The sequence below is a fragment of the Hemiscyllium ocellatum genome, chromosome 39, assembly GCF_020745735.1.
Source record: "Hemiscyllium ocellatum isolate sHemOce1 chromosome 39, sHemOce1.pat.X.cur, whole genome shotgun sequence".
Taxonomy (NCBI): Eukaryota; Metazoa; Chordata; class Chondrichthyes; order Orectolobiformes; family Hemiscylliidae; genus Hemiscyllium; species Hemiscyllium ocellatum.
Genome location: NC_083439.1, coordinates 21,855,082 through 21,879,449, shown reverse-complemented (window position 1 = coordinate 21,879,449; position 24,368 = coordinate 21,855,082). Strand labels below are relative to the sequence as shown.

At 39.3% G+C, this 24,368-nt stretch overlaps 1 protein-coding gene across 2 annotated transcripts in view; it reads right to left on the bottom strand.

The window, feature by feature from the left end:
- Positions 1 to 4,126: 4,126 nt before the first annotated feature.
- Positions 4,127 to 24,368, bottom strand: part of aldh1a2 (aldehyde dehydrogenase 1 family, member A2) — a 70,784-nt gene continuing 50,542 nt past the window's right edge. For both annotated transcript variants that reach the window (XM_060853272.1, XM_060853273.1), the window contains 6 exons: positions 15,458 to 15,560; positions 14,112 to 14,296; positions 13,052 to 13,216; positions 12,764 to 12,921; positions 7,736 to 7,810; positions 4,127 to 7,475 (listed from right to left, as the gene is read on the bottom strand). In XM_060853272.1, coding sequence (XP_060709255.1) covers positions 7,403 to 7,475; positions 7,736 to 7,810; positions 12,764 to 12,921; positions 13,052 to 13,216; positions 14,112 to 14,296; positions 15,458 to 15,560 — 759 coding nt within the window. In that variant the 3' untranslated portion in view covers positions 4,127 to 7,402. The remainder of the gene's footprint in view (positions 7,476 to 7,735; positions 7,811 to 12,763; positions 12,922 to 13,051; positions 13,217 to 14,111; positions 14,297 to 15,457; positions 15,561 to 24,368) is intronic.

The window sequence follows — 24,368 nt, the reverse complement described above, 5'->3', positions numbered from 1 at the left end:
ATTCCTGCATAATTGGCATTTAACCAGTACATGCATTGCTTGGGTTGCAAACTGGTTCTGTTCTACAGTCCATTCACAAGTGGATTTGTAAGCAAGTTAAAGCACAACCCAGGTCAATATTCAAAAGGAAATGCTTGTGTTAACATTACATTCCTATATGAGACAGCATTTGTAAGTAAGAGTGTACGTAAGTAGGATGTTCATAAATCGGGATCCTCCTGCACTACCACAGAGGTGGTCTCACCAAAACCTTTCCTTTATTCATGGGACGAGGGCATTACTGACCAGGCCAGCATTTATCCATCTCTAATTGCCCAGAAGGCAGTTAAAAGTCAACTACATTGCTGTGGGTCTGGAGTCACATCTAGGCCAGACCAGGTAAGCATGGCAGTTTCCTTCCCTAAAAGATGCTTGTGAAACAGATCGGGTTTCCCCCAACAACCCACAATGGATTCATGGTCACCATAAAATTCCTAATTCCAGATTTTTACTGAATTCAAATGCAGTATCTGCCATGGGAGGATTTAAACTCAGGTCCCCAGAACATCATCTGGGTCTCTGGAGTAACAGTCCAGCGATAGTACCACAAAGCCATAATCTCCCTACCTTGTACAGTTGCAGTCTGACTTCCCCACTCGCATACTCCGACCCCCTCAAAACTAGAGCCAACATTCCATAGGCCTTCCAGATTACCTGCTGCACCTTTGTGCTGGCTTGCTGTGTTTGCTTTACAAGTACTTTTTTACAAGTTTACATGGCTTGTTTACAATTGTTTTAGTGTTGCAGTTTTCTGCAGTTTTTTTTCCATTGAAATAATATCATGTTCTTTTGTTCTCCCTTCCAAATGAATAACTTCACATTTTCCCACATTATGTTCCATTTGCTAACATTTTGCCCACTTACTTAACCTATAAATGTTTCTCAGTACACTGTTTGTATCCCTCTTGCAACCGGTCTTTCAATCTATTTTTGTGTCATCTGCAAATTTGCATTCAATTCCTTCCTCCAAGTCATTAATATTTATTTGTGAACAGTTTGAAAAGGTTATATTAGCTCATCTAAAGCTAATCTGAGTGCTCAATTTTGAATATCTACAATTGAGCAATGTTTAATGCTCATTTTCAGAACAGAATATAAAACTGGGCAGAAGGGCAGATACAAATTGTGATAAATACAAGTGTGTTGGACAGTGCACACAAATCAGTTAAGAAATAAACTTGCCATAAAAAACATTTAAATCAACACTAGACCAGTTTAGCTTGGCTCCTTTTGTCTTCGGGTTTGCTTTTGTGGAAAATGTGTACATTTATCATAGGTTCCTATTACTCCCCTGAGTCTTTAAGACCAAATTAGGTTTTATAAAGACTTCTTTTTAACTGAGAAACCTTGACTTAAACTGTGGAGAGCAGCAGGGCAGAGGAAGAAAATGAGGAAATAGGAGTGAGACAATGCTAATTTAAAGCATAATTGATGGAAGTTGTCAGTTTTTAGATTCTGGGGAAGAATGAGCTTGCTAAGGCTGTGCAATGGCACTTGTTGAGAGGAAAATGAAAGAAATGTTTATAAAATCAGTTTAGTCAAAACTAATGTCACTAGCATAAATTGCTATTTACTACTATCTATAATAATTAAGATCAAAGAATAATTTAGAAATACCATATCAGATGTACCATAAGTCACAAGACTTGGAACATAAACTCTATTTATCTTCACAGATGCTGCCAGACCTGTTGAATTTCTCCAGCATTTTCTGTGTTTATTTCAGATTTCCAGCATCCGCAATGTTCTGCTTTTTCATTTTATCAGAGTCATGCTTGATGGTTTTCAAAACGTGACAATGCAAAATTATATTTATGATCTACAATGTCATTACAATGATGTATTGGCTTGAAGTTTAATGTGAGCATTCTTGATACATTTTGTGAACATTGTTAATCGGCAGCAGCATGAATACACTTTGATGGACTTGCCTCAATCTACCATAGTGCTTGGTAAGTTGTATTTACGGTTTCTCTTCAAGCTAAACAAACTTTCTTTTCCTCTTTTTGTTCTGTCCATATGGTTCTACTGTTATCTCTAGTTCTGTTCCCACAATTTGTTCAGTCCACTTTTATGCTACAGTCCCAGCCTCTCGATCCGCGGGCTTTCTTTATCGATTTCTCAGCACTTGGATCTTTGGCAATGGGTTGCCTCAGAGACTGGAGCTGGGGACACTACTTTCTTCAATTTGTAAGTTCCTGGAGTTCAGAAGTGCGAACAAAAACGCTCAAGATGACATGAAACCAAACAGTGAAGCAGTACAGAAACTACAGAATAAGTTGGACAAATGTGTAAGAAGGCAGAACAATTAATTTAAACTGAGACAAATGTTGCACATAGGAAGGAAAAATAGGTGACACAGATACCCCATGACAGTGTGAAATGATTAATGATGAAGCTGGGAAACTTACAAGTCCAACCAATTAAGAGCATCAGTCAATGAAATCAATGAAAATGATTAACTACATAGATAGAACAATTAACTACAACTCAGGTGAAAGGAATCAAACTTTACAATGTACTGATTTGATTCCTCTTTGAATACTGTATCCAATTTTGATCACCTAGAGACAGGAGAGATGTTTAAATGCTGAAGACAGATTAAAAAGGCATGAGGTGTTCCTCACTTTTTGACATCGAGTTAAAGAGAGAGATTGGAATAACCTGAAGTTTTCATCCAAACATAGATGGTGTTGGAGAGATATCCTTATAGAGATCTTCTGACTTAAAGAAATGGGAAAAGTAACCTCTGATATTACACTAGATTTTGACAGGAGTTCAGGCCCAAACTAACAAAAGACAATTTTAGAGCTAACGTTGAGAAATTCTTCACACAGAGTGATCAATGTGTGGAATAATTTTCCACTCTGTTTAGTGGAGGTGAAAATTTTGAAAGCGTATAAAAATGAATGAGTGCTGCAGTGGGAGCTTTAGCATCTCTCTGGTAGAAGGAGTCAAAGGAACTGAATGAAGAGGATAAACAAATCTTTGTTTAACTAACTGCACACATATATGTAGAGCATCATTGCTGTGTAGAGCGTCATTGCTGCGTAGAGTGTCATTGCTGTGTAGAATGTCATTGCTGTGTAGAATGTCATTGCTGTGTAGAATGTCATTGCTGTGATGTCACCACACCTGCTACACGTTCAGATGGATGTGTTCAACTGCTTCACGCCTCACTAAAAAATAATAATGACTTTTCACAGACTTTGTAACATAGTCAAACATTTATTAGCTGTCAAATGAATTGCCAAAATGTTCAGTTGTCTTTCTGGATATATTCTTATAACCAAATATTTATGCAGGTTTGTCAACATTGACATTATTTGTACCTTTAGTACAATAGAAGTTAAAATATTGAACAATTAGTGGAATTTTATATATTAGAACAAAAACTCTTAATAATAGTGAGTTGGATGGATCAAATGTGGTAATTTTATTATAAACTGCCTGTGGGGTCTTCATGATTGGCAGGTTTTTCAGGTCTAAATACTGAGAGGCATGTATTCAGGTACAGTTGCCAGAACTAAGTGTAGTCATTCCATTTTTGTCTGATTTTAGTCTATGTGTCAGAGAGGGAAAATGAATTGGGTTCCAAATATAAAGTCCTGTTTCAGACAGGGTAATAGGGAAACATAAGATGCCGGTGACTGATTTTGGGAGTCCTGTATTCCTGTTGTATGCAGTGTCTGGAGAATGAAAACTAGTTTTTGACCAGGTGCCAGGAAATAGATTCCTAGGCAGGGACTTTGTGTATACACAATCTAGTCACAACCAACACAACACGGCTGACACTGTTCTAAAACATCAGCAGATTTTTAGTGAAATTGTTTCACATAATTCTTAGACTCCAATATCAAATGTGTCTTCTTTCTTTAATGAAAAACAGTATAGAAAATATCTTTATATCTTCATAGTACATAATTGTATATACATGATTTCAAAACTGCAGTACAGTTAACAGAAGAAATTTGCAGTGTATAAAAATGCAAGGATTTATACATTATTGCTTTTTGTGACATCAACCATAGGTGACCTAAATCATAGAAATGGAAAAAAAACAGGAATAATGGTAATTTATCAAATTAATGCTCAGTTTCCATATGTGTTGATTGAGAAGTATGAAATATAATAAAAGGATTCATTTTTATCATGGTAATTATATTGTAACAACAAAATATTTTAAACATACATAAGCCTTGAAATGACTGTTTGTGATATTAACGGTTGAATGCTTAATGGTTAAGGAATTCCTCTACGTACTAGTTTAATAGAAATGTTAACTTTTTATTTTAAATTGATTAAAGCCTATGTTAAAATATTGGACAAAGCTATATCCTTTTACTTGTGTTAATTATTAGTCTGCTAATATCACCAAAAGCAATTTCTAGACTAACCACTCAAGAGTTGAAATAAGTTCCTAATTACTTTGGTATCCTCTCACTTCATATGATACATTCTTTGTTATTATTGCCAACCAGTTACCTCATTTTCAGACGTTTTGACTGATTAAAGAGATTTTGTTTCTCTGCTATGAGCTGCAAATTGCCTCTTGCTGTGCCTTATTTTTGTTGTTCAGAATCATAATGATTAAAAGGGTGATAATACTTGTGTTTAAATCGCTAAATAGCAGACAAAAATTTCAAATGATTCATTGATGTCTAATGTCTGATACAACATCAAGTGACTCGTGTTACATTGCAACATTGCCTAGGTATTGAGCTGCTCAATATTACCAAGGCCCAAGAGTTATTCCATATATTGATAACACTCAACAGTTAACGGTGTAACATGTAACAATGTCCCAGACAACACAGAAAGAGGACATGGCACATATATAAGGGCATTGTCTTTATCAAATCTACCTTCCCTTAGCAAGGGAGATAACAAGGAAGAGGATAAGCTCTGTATTCAGAGGAGAGCACTGTTTATAGCCAAATGAAGTGAGGAGGTTATTCATTGTAACTTACCAAGCTGCCATTATGGAAATAAGTGAGAACAAAGATTTGCCAAAGAAATTGCCTAATATTAGTGCCTCATGTAATTCAGGTCTAGTTTTGTTCTGGGCTGCTTTCTGTATTAGACATAAACAAATGCAGTACTAGTTGGTATTCCAGGAGACATTTTACAATGCTCAAAAAACATTTTAAACTTGAAGTAACAACAGTGAAAGCCCTTTCATGTTTAATTCTTACGTCAATACACATAATGACTGGAGAAAGTCATCTTCATTGGATAGCATAAATGTGATAACCAAAATTGCTGGAGAAACTCAGCAGGTCTGCCAGCATCTTTGGTATGAGAAGCAAAGCTAACACTCTGAGTTCAATGACTTCTTCAGAGCATGGAAATGCTAGCTCTGTTTTACCCTCTCCATACAGCTGCTGAGTTTCTTCCTCCAGCACTTTCTGATTTATTACTGGTTGTTTTAAGTTGCTTTTAACCTGGTGCTGTTTAAAACAGCTGGCATCTGCTGGAAGAATACAATAAAAGGTTGGGGGAGGAGGAGAGAGCTGCACAATCTAACATTGCTCTCTGACAACCAGTACAGAACTGAATCCTGGTCCTGAATTTCCTGGGGCTGTTTGAGGCGGCGAGTAGGTATTGTGGGAGGTTAAAATTTTTATCCACTTACTCTTACTCTCCCTGAACCCACTATAAATGCTTTGCCCAGCTGCCTGTGTATATTTTGAATGGGTGCTGCTCACACTGTTTCTGGCTCACACCAAGTGGCTGGGCAGAGCAGAAGAAAAATTGTCCTGCAGCACTGAGCTGAAAAATTGAAATGAAAACATATTTTAACATTGAAATATTATAAAGACACCTGAACTGCCAAAGTACTCCTATTAAGAAAAAAACATGAACAGCAACTCCTTTTGCTGGATCAGGGAAGGCTGAGGGATGACCAGATAGAGAGCTTTCAGTTATGAGATGGGAACACTATCAGCACCCATAAGAATAAAGTTGTGAATAAATCCAATCCAGGAGGTCACTGGTCCACTCAGGCAGTGCTGGGAGTGTGGAACTGGCTACCACAGGGAGCAGCTTGTGTTGATATATATTGTGTAGGGTATACGTTTAAGGGGAGCTGAACACATGGGAGAAAAAGGAGGAGATGTGGATGAAGTTGAGGGAAGAAGGGCAGGAGGAGTCTCATGTGAAGTGTAAACACTGCTCTGGCTCTTGGGCTGAAGGGCTGGTTCAATCCTCGAAATAGTAGATGTTATGTAAATTGTGATTACCAATATAGGTAATCTGCCCACCAGTTCTGCCATATCCTCACTTTCAAACCTCATATTGGACTCATGGGGGGTGCACAGGCATTCCCAAGGTCATAATTAAAGAGAATGTCTTCAGACGATGGATATGGACCCTCCACAATCTCAGGGATTCCTGTGCTGCCCTTCCCAAGTGAGACTGACACTGGGAAATCCGAGGCTTCCTTGTCCTTAGAGGTAAATGGACAGCAGCAGATTAATATTGTTCCAGTGCAAATTTATATCTTAAACGTTGAATTCTTGCAGCTAATGGCAGTCTCAGTTCTCTGCTGGGAATGGCTATGAGAATCAACCAGTTAACGAGTTTTGAGAAGATTTGTAGCTCAAGTTGAGGTTCTGGATGTAAGTTTGTTCGCTGACCTTCCAGCTCAGCTGGCAAACTTATATCCAGAATCAACTAGTGTACAGCCCAGATACCTACACATTTATATTTGGGTAACCCATAGAGGCACCTCACCATATCTCAACCCCCGCCTCCAGCTCCTGCTGCCGCCGGCCCCCCCACCCTTGCCCAAGCATCAGAAAAATGAGAACACACTGGATTTTGTGATTCGCTTGCATAATTGTACCTTTTTTTTGTCTAAGAGAATGTGTGGGCCTAGACTGATGTTTACACTGCGCCACTGAAGGGATGTGAACATTAGGCTGACTTCACCCTTCAACTTCTCCCCCTCCTTCGTGGATCTGAACCAGCTCACAGCACATGCGGATTTTTAACCAGGGGTCTTTAGCTTCTATGGCAGTTTTCAAAGTGTTAATAGAGGCAGAACAAGGCTATCAGTCCAGTGACACTAGAAATGTTCCCAGTCTATTAAGTCTCCACAGTGGACAGATTCTATAAGGCTTGAAATGATTTTGAGGGGAAATGTGTAATGAATGCACTCGGGGAATCTGCTGAGATTATTGTATTTTCCTCAAATACACAGTATTTGTGTTACATATACATTCACTAGTATAGTTTTTGTTACTTTTGATAAGATAAAGCTTCAACCGTATACTGCACAACCCACCATTGTGCATGTTTGTCCTGCTGACCACAGAATGGATTCACTGGGTCCATGTACAAAACATCAGCCCCAACGACCTTAAGAATTCTTCTGTTGAATTCTGACTGTTACAGTTTTGATTTCTGTATATTCCTTTAGCCCATACTCTCCCCTAGAGAGAGAGAAAGAGAACGAAAGAGATAAATATCACGTTCACATTGTATGGTTGACTAAAATAATACTTTGACACTGAAATCAGAAAACGGGTTTTTAAAAAAACACTTTGCAAATTTGAGGAATTCTGTTTTCTTCTTCCCCAGTGTTTAATTTTTTTTAAGTTTAACAGAAGATGTGTTTGTGGAAATAAAACAGCACTCTTAAGTTTGGTGAGATACACAGTGTTCCGAAACCCAAGTCTATAAAACTACTTACATTTCTCTTCCATTGCCAGACATTTTAAATCCTCCAAAGGGACTTTGGACATTTAAGGCATTGTAGCAATTAATCCTGCAATAAAAGAAGAATGAATTTAATTTGAATTAAATTACTGTTTAAAGAAATCCACTCAATTCTGAAGTCTGCAAGACGAGTGAAGAAAAAAAGCATAAGAGATGATTTTTAACTGTATTCACAAGAGGGTTTAGAGTTTGATGTGCAACATATGACAATGAATTGTGACAGATGAACAAAATTCATCAGATTGGAAAAGAGTCAACACAACCTTAAAAGATTCAGAATGGATAAAAACTCAAAGCTTCAACTATGTCATATTCCACTCTTCCTCCACTGTCTTAATGAAAAGTTGTCCTGTTTCAGTAATTACATTTGTGCAAATGATTCAGCTCTTGGAGTAATTGCTGCTGCTTGAAATTCCGTGGTACAGAGCCAGGATTTTTAAAATACAAATCAATTTGGAGCATACTTTTAGCAAGTTTGAGGGTTGATGTTATCAGCCCCACTAAATATGCCTCCAGAATAACTTCATGTACATAAAATGCATGCATATACGCTAAGAACTGTCAGAAGTGTGGCCAATCTTTTAAGGAAATGCCTTTTGCAAATTTCTCTTTGTAATGTGAATACATCAAGTGCATCAAAATCCATTGTCGTATCACATGAACACATTGAAATCACAATCAAACTGATACCCAGTTCTGATCCAAATACAACAAATGCACCAATGAACAATACATGACCCCATTTGAAAAAGCAGCACAAATGTATGTTGGAGAGAGCAAATGTGAGTTGTTTTTCAAATGAGTGATTTTTAAAACTGTCAGTCTCCTAATTGATTAGAATGTTCTTTGCCTCCGCGGGTGTGAGTGAGGCAATCTGTTTCTCTGTGAATGTTAAAACACTTGCTTGTACAATTAATTGCAGTCCTGGCATTAAGTTTTGAACTCCAAGGAGGTTCAAATTGACTATGACTTTTAACACTTCATCTCAAACAGGCATGGTGCACATCAACAACTAGTTATATTTATATAGTGCCTTTAACCAAAATGCTTCATAGGAGCATTATAAAATAAAACAACATCTGGCTAGCTAAAGAGACATCAGATCAAATGACCAAAGGCTTGATTAAAGAGGTAGATTTTAAGGGAGAAATATTTTAAAGGAGAAAAGGTGTAGGAAGGGATTTCCAGAGCTTGAGGCATGTGCAACAGAAGGGCATGGCGACTAATAGTAGAGTAATAAATATAAAGAAGAGGCCAGAAATTAGATGAGCACAGATAGCATGGAGGTTTCAGATGAAAAGTCACTGAACTCTGTTTTCCCTCCATAGATGTTGCCAGATCTGCCGAGTTTCTCCAGTAATTTCTGTTCACTGAGGGTGGCAAGAGCACAAAATGTGCTCTGACTGGGTGGCTTCAGTGTCCATCATCAACAGTAGCGCAGTCTTTGAGGAGAATAACTCCCATCTTCACACCGAGAAGTGTTGTGTTGTGTGGCAATATCACCATGCTAAATTTGAATGGATCTAGACTGAGCATCCATGAGGCACTATGACTGTCATCAACAGCAGAATTCACAGTGACCAGGAGAAAGTGAGGATAGCAGATGCTGGAGATCAGAGTCAAAAGGTGTGGCACCAGAAAAGCACAGCAAGTCAGGTAGTGTCCGAGGAACATGAGAATTGACGTCATTTCTCTTGCTCCTTGAATGCTACCTGATCTACTGTTCTTTTCCAGTGTCACACCTGTCGAGCAGAATTTGCAACCACATGGCCTGTCACACTACCTATCTACAACTACCATCATACCAGGGGATCAACTTTGCTTCAATGGAGGGCACGCCTGGAGCAGCACCAGGCATACCTAAAAATGAGAAGTCAATCTTGTGTAGCTACAAAATAGGACTGATTGCATGCCAAATGGCAGAAAGTGCAAGTATTAGACAGGTCTAAACAATTCCACAATATCAAATCTAAGCCCTGCATTCAATTGTGACTGGTGGTGGTCAATTAAACATCTCATTGGAGCAGCAGGCTTCAGAAATATCCCTGTCCTCAATGATGGGGGAGCCTAACACAGTTGATCTCTATGTCCATTGCAAAGAAGATGTGGAAGATCACAGGCTCTGCCCAACATTATGGTCGCCTTTTGTTGATGGAGGGAACTCAAAAGAGGGAACCTTGATTGGCTTTCTCTCCTCATTTGAGAGACACTGAAGTCAATTGTAATTCCTTATCAATGACCTGGCTGTGAAAAGGGACTCTGCAGATTGGAGTTCAGCATGACACAAAATATTGCATTAGTTACTAGTTAACATCTTCTGTCCCTACACACATTTCATTTCACTAGACAAGGCCCAAAATAGACTAAAGCCGTCGTATTTCACCAGAAGTAAAACTTGAAAAAGCATAAATAAACCTGATTGTACAAAAGAAACCTCCATCGAGTGCTCCAACTCATGACAGAGCATTTTTATTTATAATATTCCACATCTAGAAATTGCTGATCCTGAATAAAACGAAAAATAGAATTCATGTTCAACATTGCTCAGGAATGAGTGTTTGAGTTTTGATATGTTTTGTTTCAATAAATATTCTTTCCTTCCAAAACGTTGACTGTAATAATGGAGTGAGCTCACTAAAACAGTCACTGGTAAGCAGGCTGGAAACCATCTGAGGCAAGAGGCTGTGCAATGCTTTGTGCCAGCAACAGACTGGAGTCTGAGAGCGACTGGCAAGCTGCAAAAGCAGTGAGTGATGTAGCAACACATCAACCGAATTGGACAGCTTGAATCCATTGTTCAGCATTCATTCCCCGTACTTACTTTCAGTAGATAACTGGATATATTTCTGGAATAAACTATGTCATAGGAAGCTAGTAACAGACGTCAGGAGGACATGGACAGACTGTGGAAATGGGCAGGCACAAGGCAGATTTACTGCAGAAGAGTGTGAAGTGATGCATCTTGGAAAGTAGAATGAGTAGATCCAACATAAACTAAAAGGGACAATTTTAAAGAGCATGCAGGAAGAGAGAGTCTGGGAACTTCACATTATCGTTTCTTTGAGGAGTTGTCGAAAAAAGCTGCTTAATAACAAAATCAATCAGGATTCTTGCCTTTATAAATAGAGTTAAACATCACACAACACCAGATTATATTCCCACAGATTTATTTGGAATTTATGGAATTCTATGGGGTGAATTGCATTTGCAGATACATTCTAAGTTGTTCAAAAAAGCACATAATCTGTAAGCAGTCAGTCCACGTGACATTTAATAAATTCCTACTTTGGAAATAGAACCAGTCTGACTCAAGGTTGGAATACAGACGGACTCTAACCTCACAACTTTAAAGCATTGTCTCTGCTGAAATGTCACTTTCTTTTATAAAACCATAGGTTATTTCAGGAATATAACTGAAAGAAGTTCTGGGATGTACATATTAATGAATCAAAACCTGTGACCCATTCTAAGTGATTAAAGACTTAACAGCAATCTAGATTTGTTCAAAACATCGTATCAGTTGATCTTTTACTATAAACTCTGTGCCCTATGATCCAGCCCCACTAGCTACCCGACGAGTGAGCAGCACTCCGAAAGCTTGTACAGGTAGACAATCCTTTATCCGAAATCCTCAGGACCAGCTGTCTTTCAGATTAATCGACATTTTCATTGTAACATTTTTAAAAATTACCGAACAGCAGACCCACCAGACCCACCTGTGATTACTACACGCACTGAGACAGAATTGATGCCTGCCAATGCTGGGCCACACCGCTGAGTGATGTGGGTTGAGTGGGTGTGGTGTTGCATGAACTGTGTTTGCACGCCAAACCACCTGACTAATGAGATAAAATCTGCAGGAAAAATACTTCGGATTTCGGAGCTTTTTGGATTTTGGAATTTCAGATAAAGGATTGTCTATGTGCACTTCCAAATAAATCTGTGGGACTATAACCTGATGTTGTGTGATTTTTAACTTTGTGACACCAGTCCAACACTGGACACCTCCACATCATTTATAAATAGAGGCACTGAGTAAAGAAACAAGGAGGTCATGGTAAAGCTTTAGAAATCAGCCTCAGTTAGAGACTTGTGTCTACTTCTGGGCATTATGTTTTATTATTAGAATGGTAGACAGCCATCAGTTATATTGGGAGATGGGAGAAACTTGGATTTTGAGTTCATATAGTTAAGGGGAGATTTAATGGGGGGTTTTAAAATTATAAAGGGTTTAGATGGAGTAGATGGAGAGAAACTGTTTCCACTGGAAACAGTTTAGTAACCTGAAGACTCAAAATTGAGATAATTTGTGAAAATCTGGAAGGAAATGAGAAGATTTTTATGCATCAAGTTTTTATGATTTATAATGCATTGCCTGAAAGAGTGGCAGATGCAGATTCAATAGTAACTGACAAAAAGGTGCTTTGATATGCTATTGAAGAGCCAATGTTTGTAGGACTTTGGGAAAGGAGCAGAACCATTGGACTAATTGCATGGATCTTTGAAAGAGTTAGAACAGGCATGATGGGCTGAATGGCCTGTCTCTCTATTGTACAAAGTAGCTAGTGTATATTGGTAGTGCTTCCTTTGTAGATATGGATTTGTTTCATTGTTGTTGTCTATTGAAGTTTGTAATAAGGTCAAAACAGACTCTATGACTCTGTATGATTATTTGTGAAAATGTTGATCTGTCACATTTTGTAAGATTCCACTCCCAATGTAGAACTATTGCTTAATACGAGTTGTTTGACAGTCCATGCTCCTGTGACAGTGGTTCTAATCCATGAGCATCGTATTGCAAACTTTACCCACTTTCATCTGATTTGGTCAGTTCAGTGTCTGACACCACCCACCTTATACAGCCTCTAAATTAAAATCTAAGAAATCTATCTTTGTGGTTTTCTTCTGGTCTGATCTTTGATCAATGATCTTTTTTCTTGAAAAATAATTCAGAAATGTGATGGAGTTTAGGAGAGAGTTGTCTCACGTTGTGGTTCCTTACCAGACTGTCCCAGCCTGCATCGCAGCAGAAACTGTTAATGCTTTATCGATGTCCTTGGTAAAGACTGCAGCTACCAGACCAAACTGAGACTTATTAGCCCTTTCCACAACCTCTTCCATAGTTTTAAACTTGATGATTGGTTGAACTGGGCCAAAAATCTGAAACAAATAAATGAAGATACTCAGAATTAAAATACAAGTTAACAGTAAAATAGCATTTCAAAGTCTATTGTTGAATGATATAATCTATAAACTTCGTACTGGAAATAATTAGAATCGAGTCCAGTACCTCTTCCTTCGCTATCCGCATGTCATCTGTGACATTTGAAAATACAGTGGGTTCAATGAAGAATCCTTTCTTCCCCAATGCTTTGCCACCACATTCAAGCTTTGCTCCTTCAGCGATACCACTTAGTACAAGTTCAAGGACTTTATCACATTGCAGTTTGTCAATCTGAAGATAAACAAAATCCATTATGAGCACAGTTGGTCGCTCTGTACCACAGCAAATGCAATCTTATAATCTGTATAGTTAAAAAAAGTTACATCGTAGTAAGCTTATATCATACTGTAAAATATCCAATTGTATAATATCTGATGACTATTCAGTGTAAAAAACCTGAAACTCATGGTGGGTGGACTATAGTTGTTCAAGAAGGCAGCCCATTACCACCATCACTACTATGACCACCACCATCATCATCACCATCACCACCACCACAATCACCACCACCAACATATCCATCAACACCAACACATCCATCACCATCACCATGACCATCACCACCATCACTGTGACCATCACTACCACCACATCCATCACCATCACCACATCCATCATCACCACGATCATGACCACCACCGTTACATCCATCACCACCACCACAACCTCAAGAGGAAATGGGGATGGGCAACAAATGCTGGCTTTGTCAGCTAAGTTCACAGCCCATGAAATAGCTTTTTAAAGACAGTACAGTATAACCCCAGCCTTATAATTCAACAAAAAAAAACCTAGTCTTATACCCCGACAATGAGCAAACTTACATCATAATAAACTCAACCTGATACCATAACATAACAAACTGTACGATGAAAAGTAAGGCCAAATCTACAGTCACTCTCCCTCTAGAATTAGCTAGTAATACTAGTACAGTTTACTAAAATTAATCTGAATTGTATCTTTCAGTGGCTTATTGTGTTTGTTTTAGTGTTTCTTGATTGACTCCAATGCACAGGGCTATGTCAAAAGTTTCTAAGAAATTAAAGTGTGTGTTCAAAATTATCAATAATAAAAGTGAACAAATGTTGACATAACCATTTTTTGTTTGTTTTGCTTAAGAAAATCTTACTTGCGGGCCCTGCTCAGTGGCAGGATCAAAAGGGTTTCCTACTGTTCTCCTCTGTGCACGTTCTGTACTCTTTCTGACAAACTCATCATAGATTGGCTCCTCTACATAGATCCGAGATCCTGCTGTGCAGCACTGGCCTTGGTTGAAGAACACTCCCTGATGAGCCTGTTCCACAGCATAATCCACTGCAAGCATAAGCCAACAACATGGCACATGAGCGATTAGTTATTACCTTTTCTGTGTGTGGAAGTTCCAGTATCATCTTGGACAATATATTTCTAAGTGTCATACGTTTCCCTCCAAATATTTACAGAAAATGAGGAACCACAGATTTCTTGTCTAAATATAAGAAGTTGAGAAAAATGACATTCTAAAACACAGTGGAGTGTTTTATATACAGCACTAACAGCTGTGGCTCAGCAGTTATGTAGGTCGGTATCAAAGTACTACTACACATCATATAATCTTCAAAGTATAAAAGGAACATCTCCAGAGCCAAATCAGATTCAAATGATTTTTAAGAAGAGATAATGAAATTCTCTCATTACAAATTCTTTACCTCAAGGGTATCTGAGTAAAACGAACTATTCCTCATATACCAGACTTTTCAGCAGACATCACCTTCCAACATGGAAGGTAACAGGCAACGGTTTGAGTTGGCAAAGGTGGAGGCTGTCACTGGTCACTGTGTCATTTGCAATCGCTTGCTGTTTAAGTAAGTACAACAACTCAAATCTCACTTAGGAAACACTTAAGAGCAACAAGATATTATGCATGCAACTGTGTTACTTGACATGTCCAATTTCAGAGGGGTGTTTAACAAGGTTTAATGGATTAACCACTTATTTAACACCATTGTTTTCTTTCCATTGAGTAAGTGATGGGTAATTTGATGCCTGGGCAATCACTGGGGCAGCACAGCGGCTAGCACTGCCTCACAGCACCAGGGTACCAGGTTCGATTCCAGGTTTGACTGTCTGTGCAGAGTTTGCACATTCTCCCAGTGTCTGTGTGGGTTTCCTTCGGGTGCTCCGATTTCCTCCCACAGTCCAAAGATATGCAGGTCAGGTGAACTGGCCATGCTAAATTACCCATAGTTAGGTGCATTAGTCAGAGGGAAATGGGTCTGGGTGGGTTACTCTTCAGAGGGTCGCTGTGGACTGGTTGGCCGAAGGGCCTGTTTCCACACTGTAGGGAATCTAATCTAATTGTGCACTACATCAAAATTGAGAGTTTTGTCATGCATGTGCTTGTGTGTAAGTCCAATTGCATAGGAGGGCATTTTTGTACTATAAATGTGTGTGTCCTTGCTCTGTACAATAGTTGTCATTTTAAGTTAAACCTACAATCAGCATCTGCAAAAATAATGTTCGGACTCTTTCCTCCCAGCTCCAGTGTTACTCTCTTCAGATTACTCTTCCCAGCTGCTTCCTGGATTAATTTTCCAACCTAATGATAAATACAGAATACAAACTTTAGTCTGAGGCTGTTCTGAGATTTAGTAATATTAAAGTTCAAGTGAGGAAAAGTGATAACTCATAGATCGGAGCAAGGCTGGCTTGGATACTGAATATTTTATCAGTGAGGACTAAAACAGATTCAACAAAGTAAATGTAACATAGCCAATGGGCATGTTTTAGAAGCAGCTGTTAACATACGACTGCATAATTGTTACATATCAGGAGAGTGATAGGTATGTGAGAGAGTGGATATCATACACATTGTAACTGCAGCACATTCACAAGTCTTATTCTGTGACCACTCAAAGTCTTTAACGCTTTTCCTATTTAAAATAAATCAGGGGATGAAGGCGAGCACACTCGAGGCAAATTGGAAACCCTGCCGAGTGAATGATGGGGTTTGTAGTTAATGCAGCTGTTAACTCAGAAAATTGGGCGGGTGGGATTTGGTTCTAGTTTTACTTCCATTTACTTTGATGCTTCTCCTGTGTCCAGCCAGCTACTGATATGAAAGTAATAGCATACTTCAAGCAGTCTTTTCACATTCAATCGGGTTAGCAGCAGATTTCTTTACCAGCTGAACTGCAGAATAACATTAGGTTTTGTCAGCCAGAGGAGGTTAGACAGACAGAATTCACCAAATGGCACAATTTGATTGTCTGTATGTCCTAGTTATAATGTCTAACATGGCTTCCATAATCAAGGCTAAAGAATTTGCCCAGCACAGATACAAAAGAAAACATGAAAAAGATGTCAACACACATGACTTGTTTGGTTATTGGCAGTATAAAACACAAGGAACATAACAACACATGACAGAAATACTGAAAGGCAATCTTTCCAAAAGCACACTCAGATTTTTCTGTAGCTGTGATCCAGCACAGATCATGCTGTACCATCATTACTCACTGTCACCTGATCACTGGAATATTGTGAGGTGTCATCCTTGGCTCAGTCTCACTCTAACCTCCAAAAGACCATTGTGGGTTTAACCCTTCACTCCAGAGACTTCAGAATTGAGCTCATAATCTGGCAGTTCCATTCAGCGCTGAAAGAATGCTGCATTGTCGGTCCTTTCATGTGATTGTGAAAGATCAGGGCCTACAAGTGTGTGGGAGCTATGTTCATGTTAAAAATTCAAATCATATTTTAAAAATGGGCTCTCCGTATTCAACATGGTCAGCCTGTACATTCAGTGACAGAACTATGCCCATTGATAAAGATCCCTGCAGAGGTGACCAGGGCTTCTGCACATAAACTGCTAAGACACCCAAGGGATTGACACTTTTAACTGGGCACTAATAATCAAATGAGGCTGGTTGGCCAATTTGTTGGATCCTGTCATTACTGCTTGACAATGTACGAACTAATATTTCTGGGATCTTGCTGTACGTCAAGTACACTGAGACTTCTGCCTTACCACAGTGACCACACTTTGAACAAGTACTTAACTGGCTGTGTTATGAAAAGTGGTATGATATTCTTTCTGGTTTTTAAGTATTTTAAGTATTCACCTTTTAAAGTCATAGACCTCAACCTTGTTTTGAAAATATAAAGGAAACAATTTATATTTGTTTTTCTAGAAATACATAAATTAGTATCAAGTCTGACACAAAACACAGGGGCATCGGCAAACTTTTTCTTCACTCTAGTCATCTATTGAACCTAAACAAACGTTGACTGTTCCCTTTCTTTTAAATGAACAGTTCCCTCACTTCAAAATGCAATAGTCAGCTGGACATAACAAAGCATTTTTGAAACAGAAAATTAATTTTGCAAGTGAATTTAATCAAGTCAATTTAAAAATGCGAAAGAGAGTTTGCAAGATGAGTCTAATGTCTTTTGCATCTTAGGCAGATTTTGGAGGGTGACGGGATCAGTTATCAGATATGAGGAGTTTACTGGCATCTGAAAATGTGCAACTTCCTGACTAATAAGACCAGAGAAATGGGAGTATTTTAGTTTTTTCTCAGAAGATTTATTAAGGCTCGGAGTTATTGTTTGCTTCCTGTTGCTTTATGGCTTGAAAGAAATTCCTTAATTTTGTAATCACAACATGGTATGATTAGTGCCGTATGAGCTTTGGTCAAAAGGATGTTTGAAAATGTTCGTCATTCCTTATACTTGAAAAAAAATTATCATGGGAAATCATTACTGACTATGTAAAACTTCAGAAGAATGCTTTGGGGAAATTACTGTGGGCTGATTCTACTTTTAATTGACACTTTTGGATGAAATAGCCCCCCAAAAAAGTGCTGAGTTCTGGCATTTAAGGGATTGAGACAGGAAATAGCTTCCTCCTCTTTTGACTTCAGACTTTTAACAAGACATTCTTGAAATCTTTCAGAAACAGGACAGCATCAACCATTATTTCAGATTCACAGAGTTACTTATTCTCTCATTTCTTGCACAACATTAATTTAATACCTTCCTTTTTAAAATATCTGATGTGCAAAGAGCATCTGAATTTGGCTATCTTCTAAAGGCTAGACTTGCTTATAGTGGGATAAAAGGCCAGAAAGAATACTTTGTCATGAGGAGTGAAACACAGAGAAGTTGACCCCATCCTGTCTCTCGCCACTCATCAATGGCCAATAGCAACGTCTGGTCTCAGTTCATGGTAAATAATTCCATGGTTTCCTTACATGTTGAACAACCCACTTGCAACAAATACACGTCCAAGTATTACTGGTTTTCTATCCTGTTGTTTCAGAATCACAGTGTGATTATGGCAATGTTCATTTGAGAAAGTACTGGTTAATAAATGGAAAGAAAGAACTCGCATTGACTTAATTCTTTTCAGGATGTACTAAACAATCACTGAATTCCTTTGAAACACCCTCATATTTTGTAGACAGTCAAAGCAAGAACCTAGGGACAACAAGTGGAAAAAAAACCCCAACATGTTGGTAATATTACTTGTCTAGTATTCCAGAACTCTGACGTTAATGCTGTGGAGATGTGGTTTTGAAACCCACCACTGTAACTACAGGGATGTAAATTCAAAGAACAATTCTGGAATTCAAAAACGAGTCTAAGTAATGAAGTTGTCCTGGCCCTGGACAATGTGGATAATGGTGAGAAACTTAGGAAAACCGGGTAAAATATCCAGCATGCAGCCTCTGGACATCGAGAGCAAAAAGCTCCATTTTCCAACCAATTGCTGAACAAGGTTCTTATGACAGCGCAGCAGGAGACAATAGACAATAAACAATAGGTGCAGGAGTAGGCCATTCTGCCCTTTGAACCAGCACCACCATTCATTATGATCATGGCTGATCACCTCAACCAGTATCCTGTTCCTGCCTTATCCCCATAACCCTTGATTCCACTATCCTTAAGAGCTCTATCCAACTCTTAGGAGGTCTATTAGCATGCATTAATATCTCATTATTACTTAATTTTGCCTCATTAATATGCAGTTTTACTTATTCCACCCATTGGATAGAAATTAGACAAAGACAACATTTAAAAGGCATTTCGATGGGTATATGAATAAGAAGGGTTTGGAGGGATATTTGCTGGGTTCTGGCAGGTGGGACTATATTGGGTTGGGATAACTGGTCAGCATGGACAGGCTGAACTGAAGGGTCTGTTTCTGTGCTGTACATCTCTATGACTCTAATTGCTGAAATGAAAGTCAAAGTTCAGCTCACTGCTTGTTCCTCTGGACCTCCATCTTGGACACCAGTCACGAATATCTCCGAGCATACTCGATGGGCCAAGACCACATGCATTCCATTGTCTATAGACATTGGCAACCAACACATATCAGCCTCACCCTGTCCTTATGCCATATCCCTGATCCACTTACAGAACAGTCATGCACTTTAATGCTGCATTTTGGGCCAACTGGCAGCTTTAATTTTAATGCTGGAGCCAGGAGAGCTTGCGAGCAGGGGTGGATATCCATCCATGGATTGGAGCAGGTTGCATCTCAGAACTGCTGGCATGTTCTGTTAGTGCTCACACACTTTTCACCTACTTGGATACTCACAGCATCCACATCTTGCCTTTTGGAACTTTATTACCTCTGCTGCACATGAAAGACTCAAACTCCATTGGTCTTGCTGCCCTGCAGCTGCGAGGCCAGGCAACTTGTCACATTTGTCAGTGATCCTCAGTCAAGGGAGTGGAAACATTGCTACTTGTCACCATGCTACATCATTCTCACACTCACTGCATATATTGTTAGGAGATTCTGTTTTATTTGCAAAATTAATTTTATGTTTGCTATAGTTAAAGAGTTTTACATTACCCTAAAGTGTCCCACTCAATCTTTGGACCTTCTGTCAACTATTCTCCCCTTACCTACTTCTCAGGCATAAATGTCCATCTCGCATTGCATCACTTTCCTCTTTGTCTGAGTATTATCCCTCTGTGCACTTCCACTCTGCCTAATCTTTCCTGCTCTTATTCTATGCTTTGTCCACCCTCCTCCCACCAGTTTCCTCAATGTGGTTTCCCACCTTCCCACCAGTTTCCTATCAGGCCAATGGACTCCGAACCTAGTTTGTCAGCCCACCAAACATTTTCCACGTCAGCTATTTTTGTGGAGCAGTTTTACTGTTACCACGTATTCACACTTTGGCACCCTTCATTCCTGCTTGTGCCTGAGCTTAAAAAAATCCTTTACTTTTGACAATTTCTTTCCCTCAATCTCTCCAATTTGTAAACTGTCTAAATTATAAGAGGCTATAACTTCAACAGATTTGTGATGGTCTGAAAAATTAAGAAGCTTTTGAGGAGTTGAGGGCTGAGTTTTAGTCCGGATGCCTGGTGGGAATGAGATGGTAGCACCTTCAAATGGAGTGGTCATTGAATTATCCCAAAACAGTGGTGCTAGATTTACTTTACTTTAAGTATACTGAACATAAACTTATATTTCAGAGCTTTGGTGTTTCCCCCCTTTGCATTTTTCAATGACAGAGCAGAATATTGAGCTAATTCCATCCATAGGTTCACTTGCAATTGCAGCTGGGTCAGCCCTATTTCCTAACATGTCTACTCCCCTCTCTTCCAACACCCTCAAGTTGAATGGTTTACAGATACAAGAAAATAAACCTTCCTCACTTGTGAGATTCCATTTTGTATATGAGCCAGAACCATGTGAAATATTCTCCAGAACATATCCAAACATTGTAAAGACTTCTTTAGCAAAAGCAACTCAGTGCACCAAACAGCAGCAGAATCGCTTTCAATTCATTAGAAAAAGAGCATTTTTGCACCGAGCTGAGCTTTTAATGAGCAAGATAAGATCTGGTCTTCCTCATCTATTGATCCCCAAACATGAAAGAGCTGCATTCCTGCAATCAACAATTCAGGGGAGAGAAATCAAATCCGGGTCATTTAACTGCTCACGCCTGCTCCACCATTGGCAAAAGTGAGGACTGCAGATGCTAGAGATCAGAGTCTAGATCAGGGTGGTGCTGGAAAAGCACAGCAGGTCAGACAGCATCTGAGGAGCAGGAAAATCGATGTTTCGGGCAAAAGCCCTTCATCAGGAATGGCCTCCTGATTTTACTGCTTCTCTGATGCTGCCTGACCTGCTGTGCTTTTCCAGCACCACTCTAATCTAGTCTCTGCTCCGCCATTGGTCTGATAGACATCTCAACGTCCACTTCCTTGCCATTACTCCATATACTTTGAAAACGGTTACCCACCAAATGTTATTTATCTCAGTCTAGAAAAATTCAATATTCCTTTTACCCACCAAAATGTAATTTATCTGTCTTGAAAAATTCAATATTCCTAGAACCCACATGAAAACGTGTTTCCTGATTTCATTCCTGCACACACTTGTTCTAATGTTATCATTACATTCCCTGGATCTTGATTTCCCCCCAACAAAGGAAATAATTTCTTAGTGTTTTTTGTAGCTAATAACCTTTTAAATGCCTTGATCAAGCTCCATCTCCTCCAAAGAATTATGAGCCATGCTTATGCAACCTGTCCCTGTAATTTAGTCCTGCACACAGCAGGGTGTGGATCTTAAAAATCTGTACCAAGCTACCTCCAGCAGAGCAACACTCAAAACTGAATACTGTGTTCCAAATTGAAGTCTGTCAAAGACTGTGTATAAGTGAAGCATTGCTTCCTTCCCTTTGCATTTCACCCCCACTTAGGCTAAACAGCAACCATGCATTCACCATCTTGAAGTTTTTTTGTATCTGTCTATGGGTTTTAAACGTGCTTGGATACTTGAATCTCTCTGATGCTTTACAGTTCACAGTTTTATATTACCTTTTAAAAAAGTATATGTAACCTTTTTGTCCTCAAAGTCACCTCACACCTCTGCCATATTTTCATCCATTTATTAAATTTGTCTATCCCCTTTTCTCTTCATTCTTTTTGTGGGATGTGGACGTTGCAGGCCAAGTTAGCATTTTCTACCCATTATAATTATCCTTGAAGGGAATGGCTTGCTGGGCCATTTCAGGGGGCATTGCTGTGGGTCAGGAGTCATATACTGACCAGGATGGCAGAATTTCTTCCCTGAGAGTACACTAATGAGTCAGATGGACTTTTATGACAATCAATTATAGCTTCCATTACATCATAAGACATAGGAGCAGAATTAGGCCGTTCAGTCCATCGATTCTGTGCCACCAATCATGGCTAATATGTTTCTTGATCCATCCTCCTGCCTTCTCCCCGTAACCCCAATCCCTGTACCAATCAAGAACCTATCTGTCTCTGTCTTAAGTACGCTTAGTGATTTGAAAAGATTCCTCCTCAGTTCAGGTCTAAAGTGTTGCCCCTTGACTCTGCGGCTGTGCTCTCAGGGGGATAAATATCTCCACGTCCACTCTATCCAGGCATCTCAGTATTCCGTAAATTTCAATCAGATCCCCCCTCATCCCATCGAACACAGACCCAGGGTCCACAGCCAGTCCATGTGCGGGTCAGGTGAATTGGCCAAGCTAAATTGCCCGTAGTGATAGGTAAGGGGTAAATGTAGAGGTATGGGTGGGTTGCGCTTCGGCGGGTCGGTGTGGACTTGTTGGGCCGAAGGGCCTGTTTCCACACTGTAAGTCTAAGTCTAAGTCCTTCATTCTGTGGATCATGCTTGTAAATGTCCTCTAATGCCAACACATCCTGCCTTAGGTACAGGGTCCAAAACTGCTGACAATATTCCAAATACAGAGCCTGATCTTGTATTCTCGCCCACTTGAAATGAATGCTAACATTGCATTTGCCTCCCTATCCGCCAACTAACCCTGCATGTTAACCATGAGAGAATCCAGAACTGAAACTCCTAAGTCCCTTGGTGCTTCAAATTTCCGAAGCCTTTCCCCATTTAGAAAATAGTCTACACCTCTATTCCTCCTAATCTCATACATTCTCTTTTGTTTCCATCTGCCACTTCTTCGCACACTCTCCTAGCCCCTGTCCAAATCCATCTGCAGCCTCCCTACTTCATCGACACTACCTGTCCCTCTGCCTATCATACAGATTGTTCAAGGATAACGTGAATGATTGTGTTTCATTGCACCATTCCTGAATTAATGTCACATTCAAAGTTTTTAATTGAACTGAAAGTCCACCAGCTGCCATGGTGGGATTAGAACCAATGTCCCCAGGGAATTAACCTCTAGATTATTAATCCAATAATATTACAGCTCTGCTACTGATTTCCTCTTTGCAAATTCCTCCTTCCATTTACACTGTTCTCTCTCCCTTCTAAACTTTGTGTCAAATAATGATTCAAACAGCAAATTGGTGACATGGAGGAAATGACCTCATTGGCAAATCAAGCCCATTAGATTTCAGGCCAAATTCCTAACACCTCACTGATTACCTGAAGGGTTCCCCACCATTAGTGACGTTCTGAAGCATTTATTCCGATGCCCACTGATGATTTTTGCCTTCTGAGTCCATTTCTCCTTTGTGGGTAAGGCTAATTTTTTTTTTAAAATGAAAAGCAGAGTTTACTTTATTGCAGTGAAATGTAAGCATTGCAGCTGGTGAGGTATGTTGGAACATGACATCGGACACAGCCGTTTTCCATTTAAACATTTAATGATCTGAAATCTAGTAAAGTCAATGGGAGTAAATCCTGTATCTTGACTTGAAACCGTGCAGCTGGTGAGCTGTAGTCAGCAAGAATTGGACAAAGAGACCAGAAAACATAGAACCATAACCATTTGCAGCACAGAAAGAAGCCATTCAATCCATTGTGCCTGACCTGGCTCTTTGCTTGAACAATCACAACTAAACTCACCATTCTGATCTCTCTCTTTGACAATCAATCCCTTAGAAGATTGAGTAATCTCGGTCTCAAACACTCCCTTTGGAAAAGCATTCCATCCTCCATATACTCCCTGTGTAAGATCAATCCTTAACCTCTGCATCAAATTTGAGTTACTACCCATGCATCACTGAATCCTCAAATAGAGGAAATAGCCTTTTAATGACTTACTGCTTAAAAATCTTTCATGATTTTCAAATTGCCCTCTTAACATGCTCTTCTTCTGTGGCACCAATCCAAGCATCATGGTTCCTTCCTCAAACTTCAAAACACCCCATTCTTGACTTTGTCACATGATGAGGCAGTAGGACGTTGGGTTAAGAGAGGACGTTGCATTCAGGGGATGCAGCGGGTTATATAAAGCACAGTGATTATGTGGGGCATCCCCTTTGTCAACTGTCTAACTTGCACAACATTGGCTGTCACTCTCACCTGCTCTAATCACAGGACCTTTTTAGCATTTGCCCAGCCAATAACATGTTTGTATTTATATAGCTCTTTTAATGTAATGAATCATCCCCAGATACTTCACAGGAGGTCTATGAA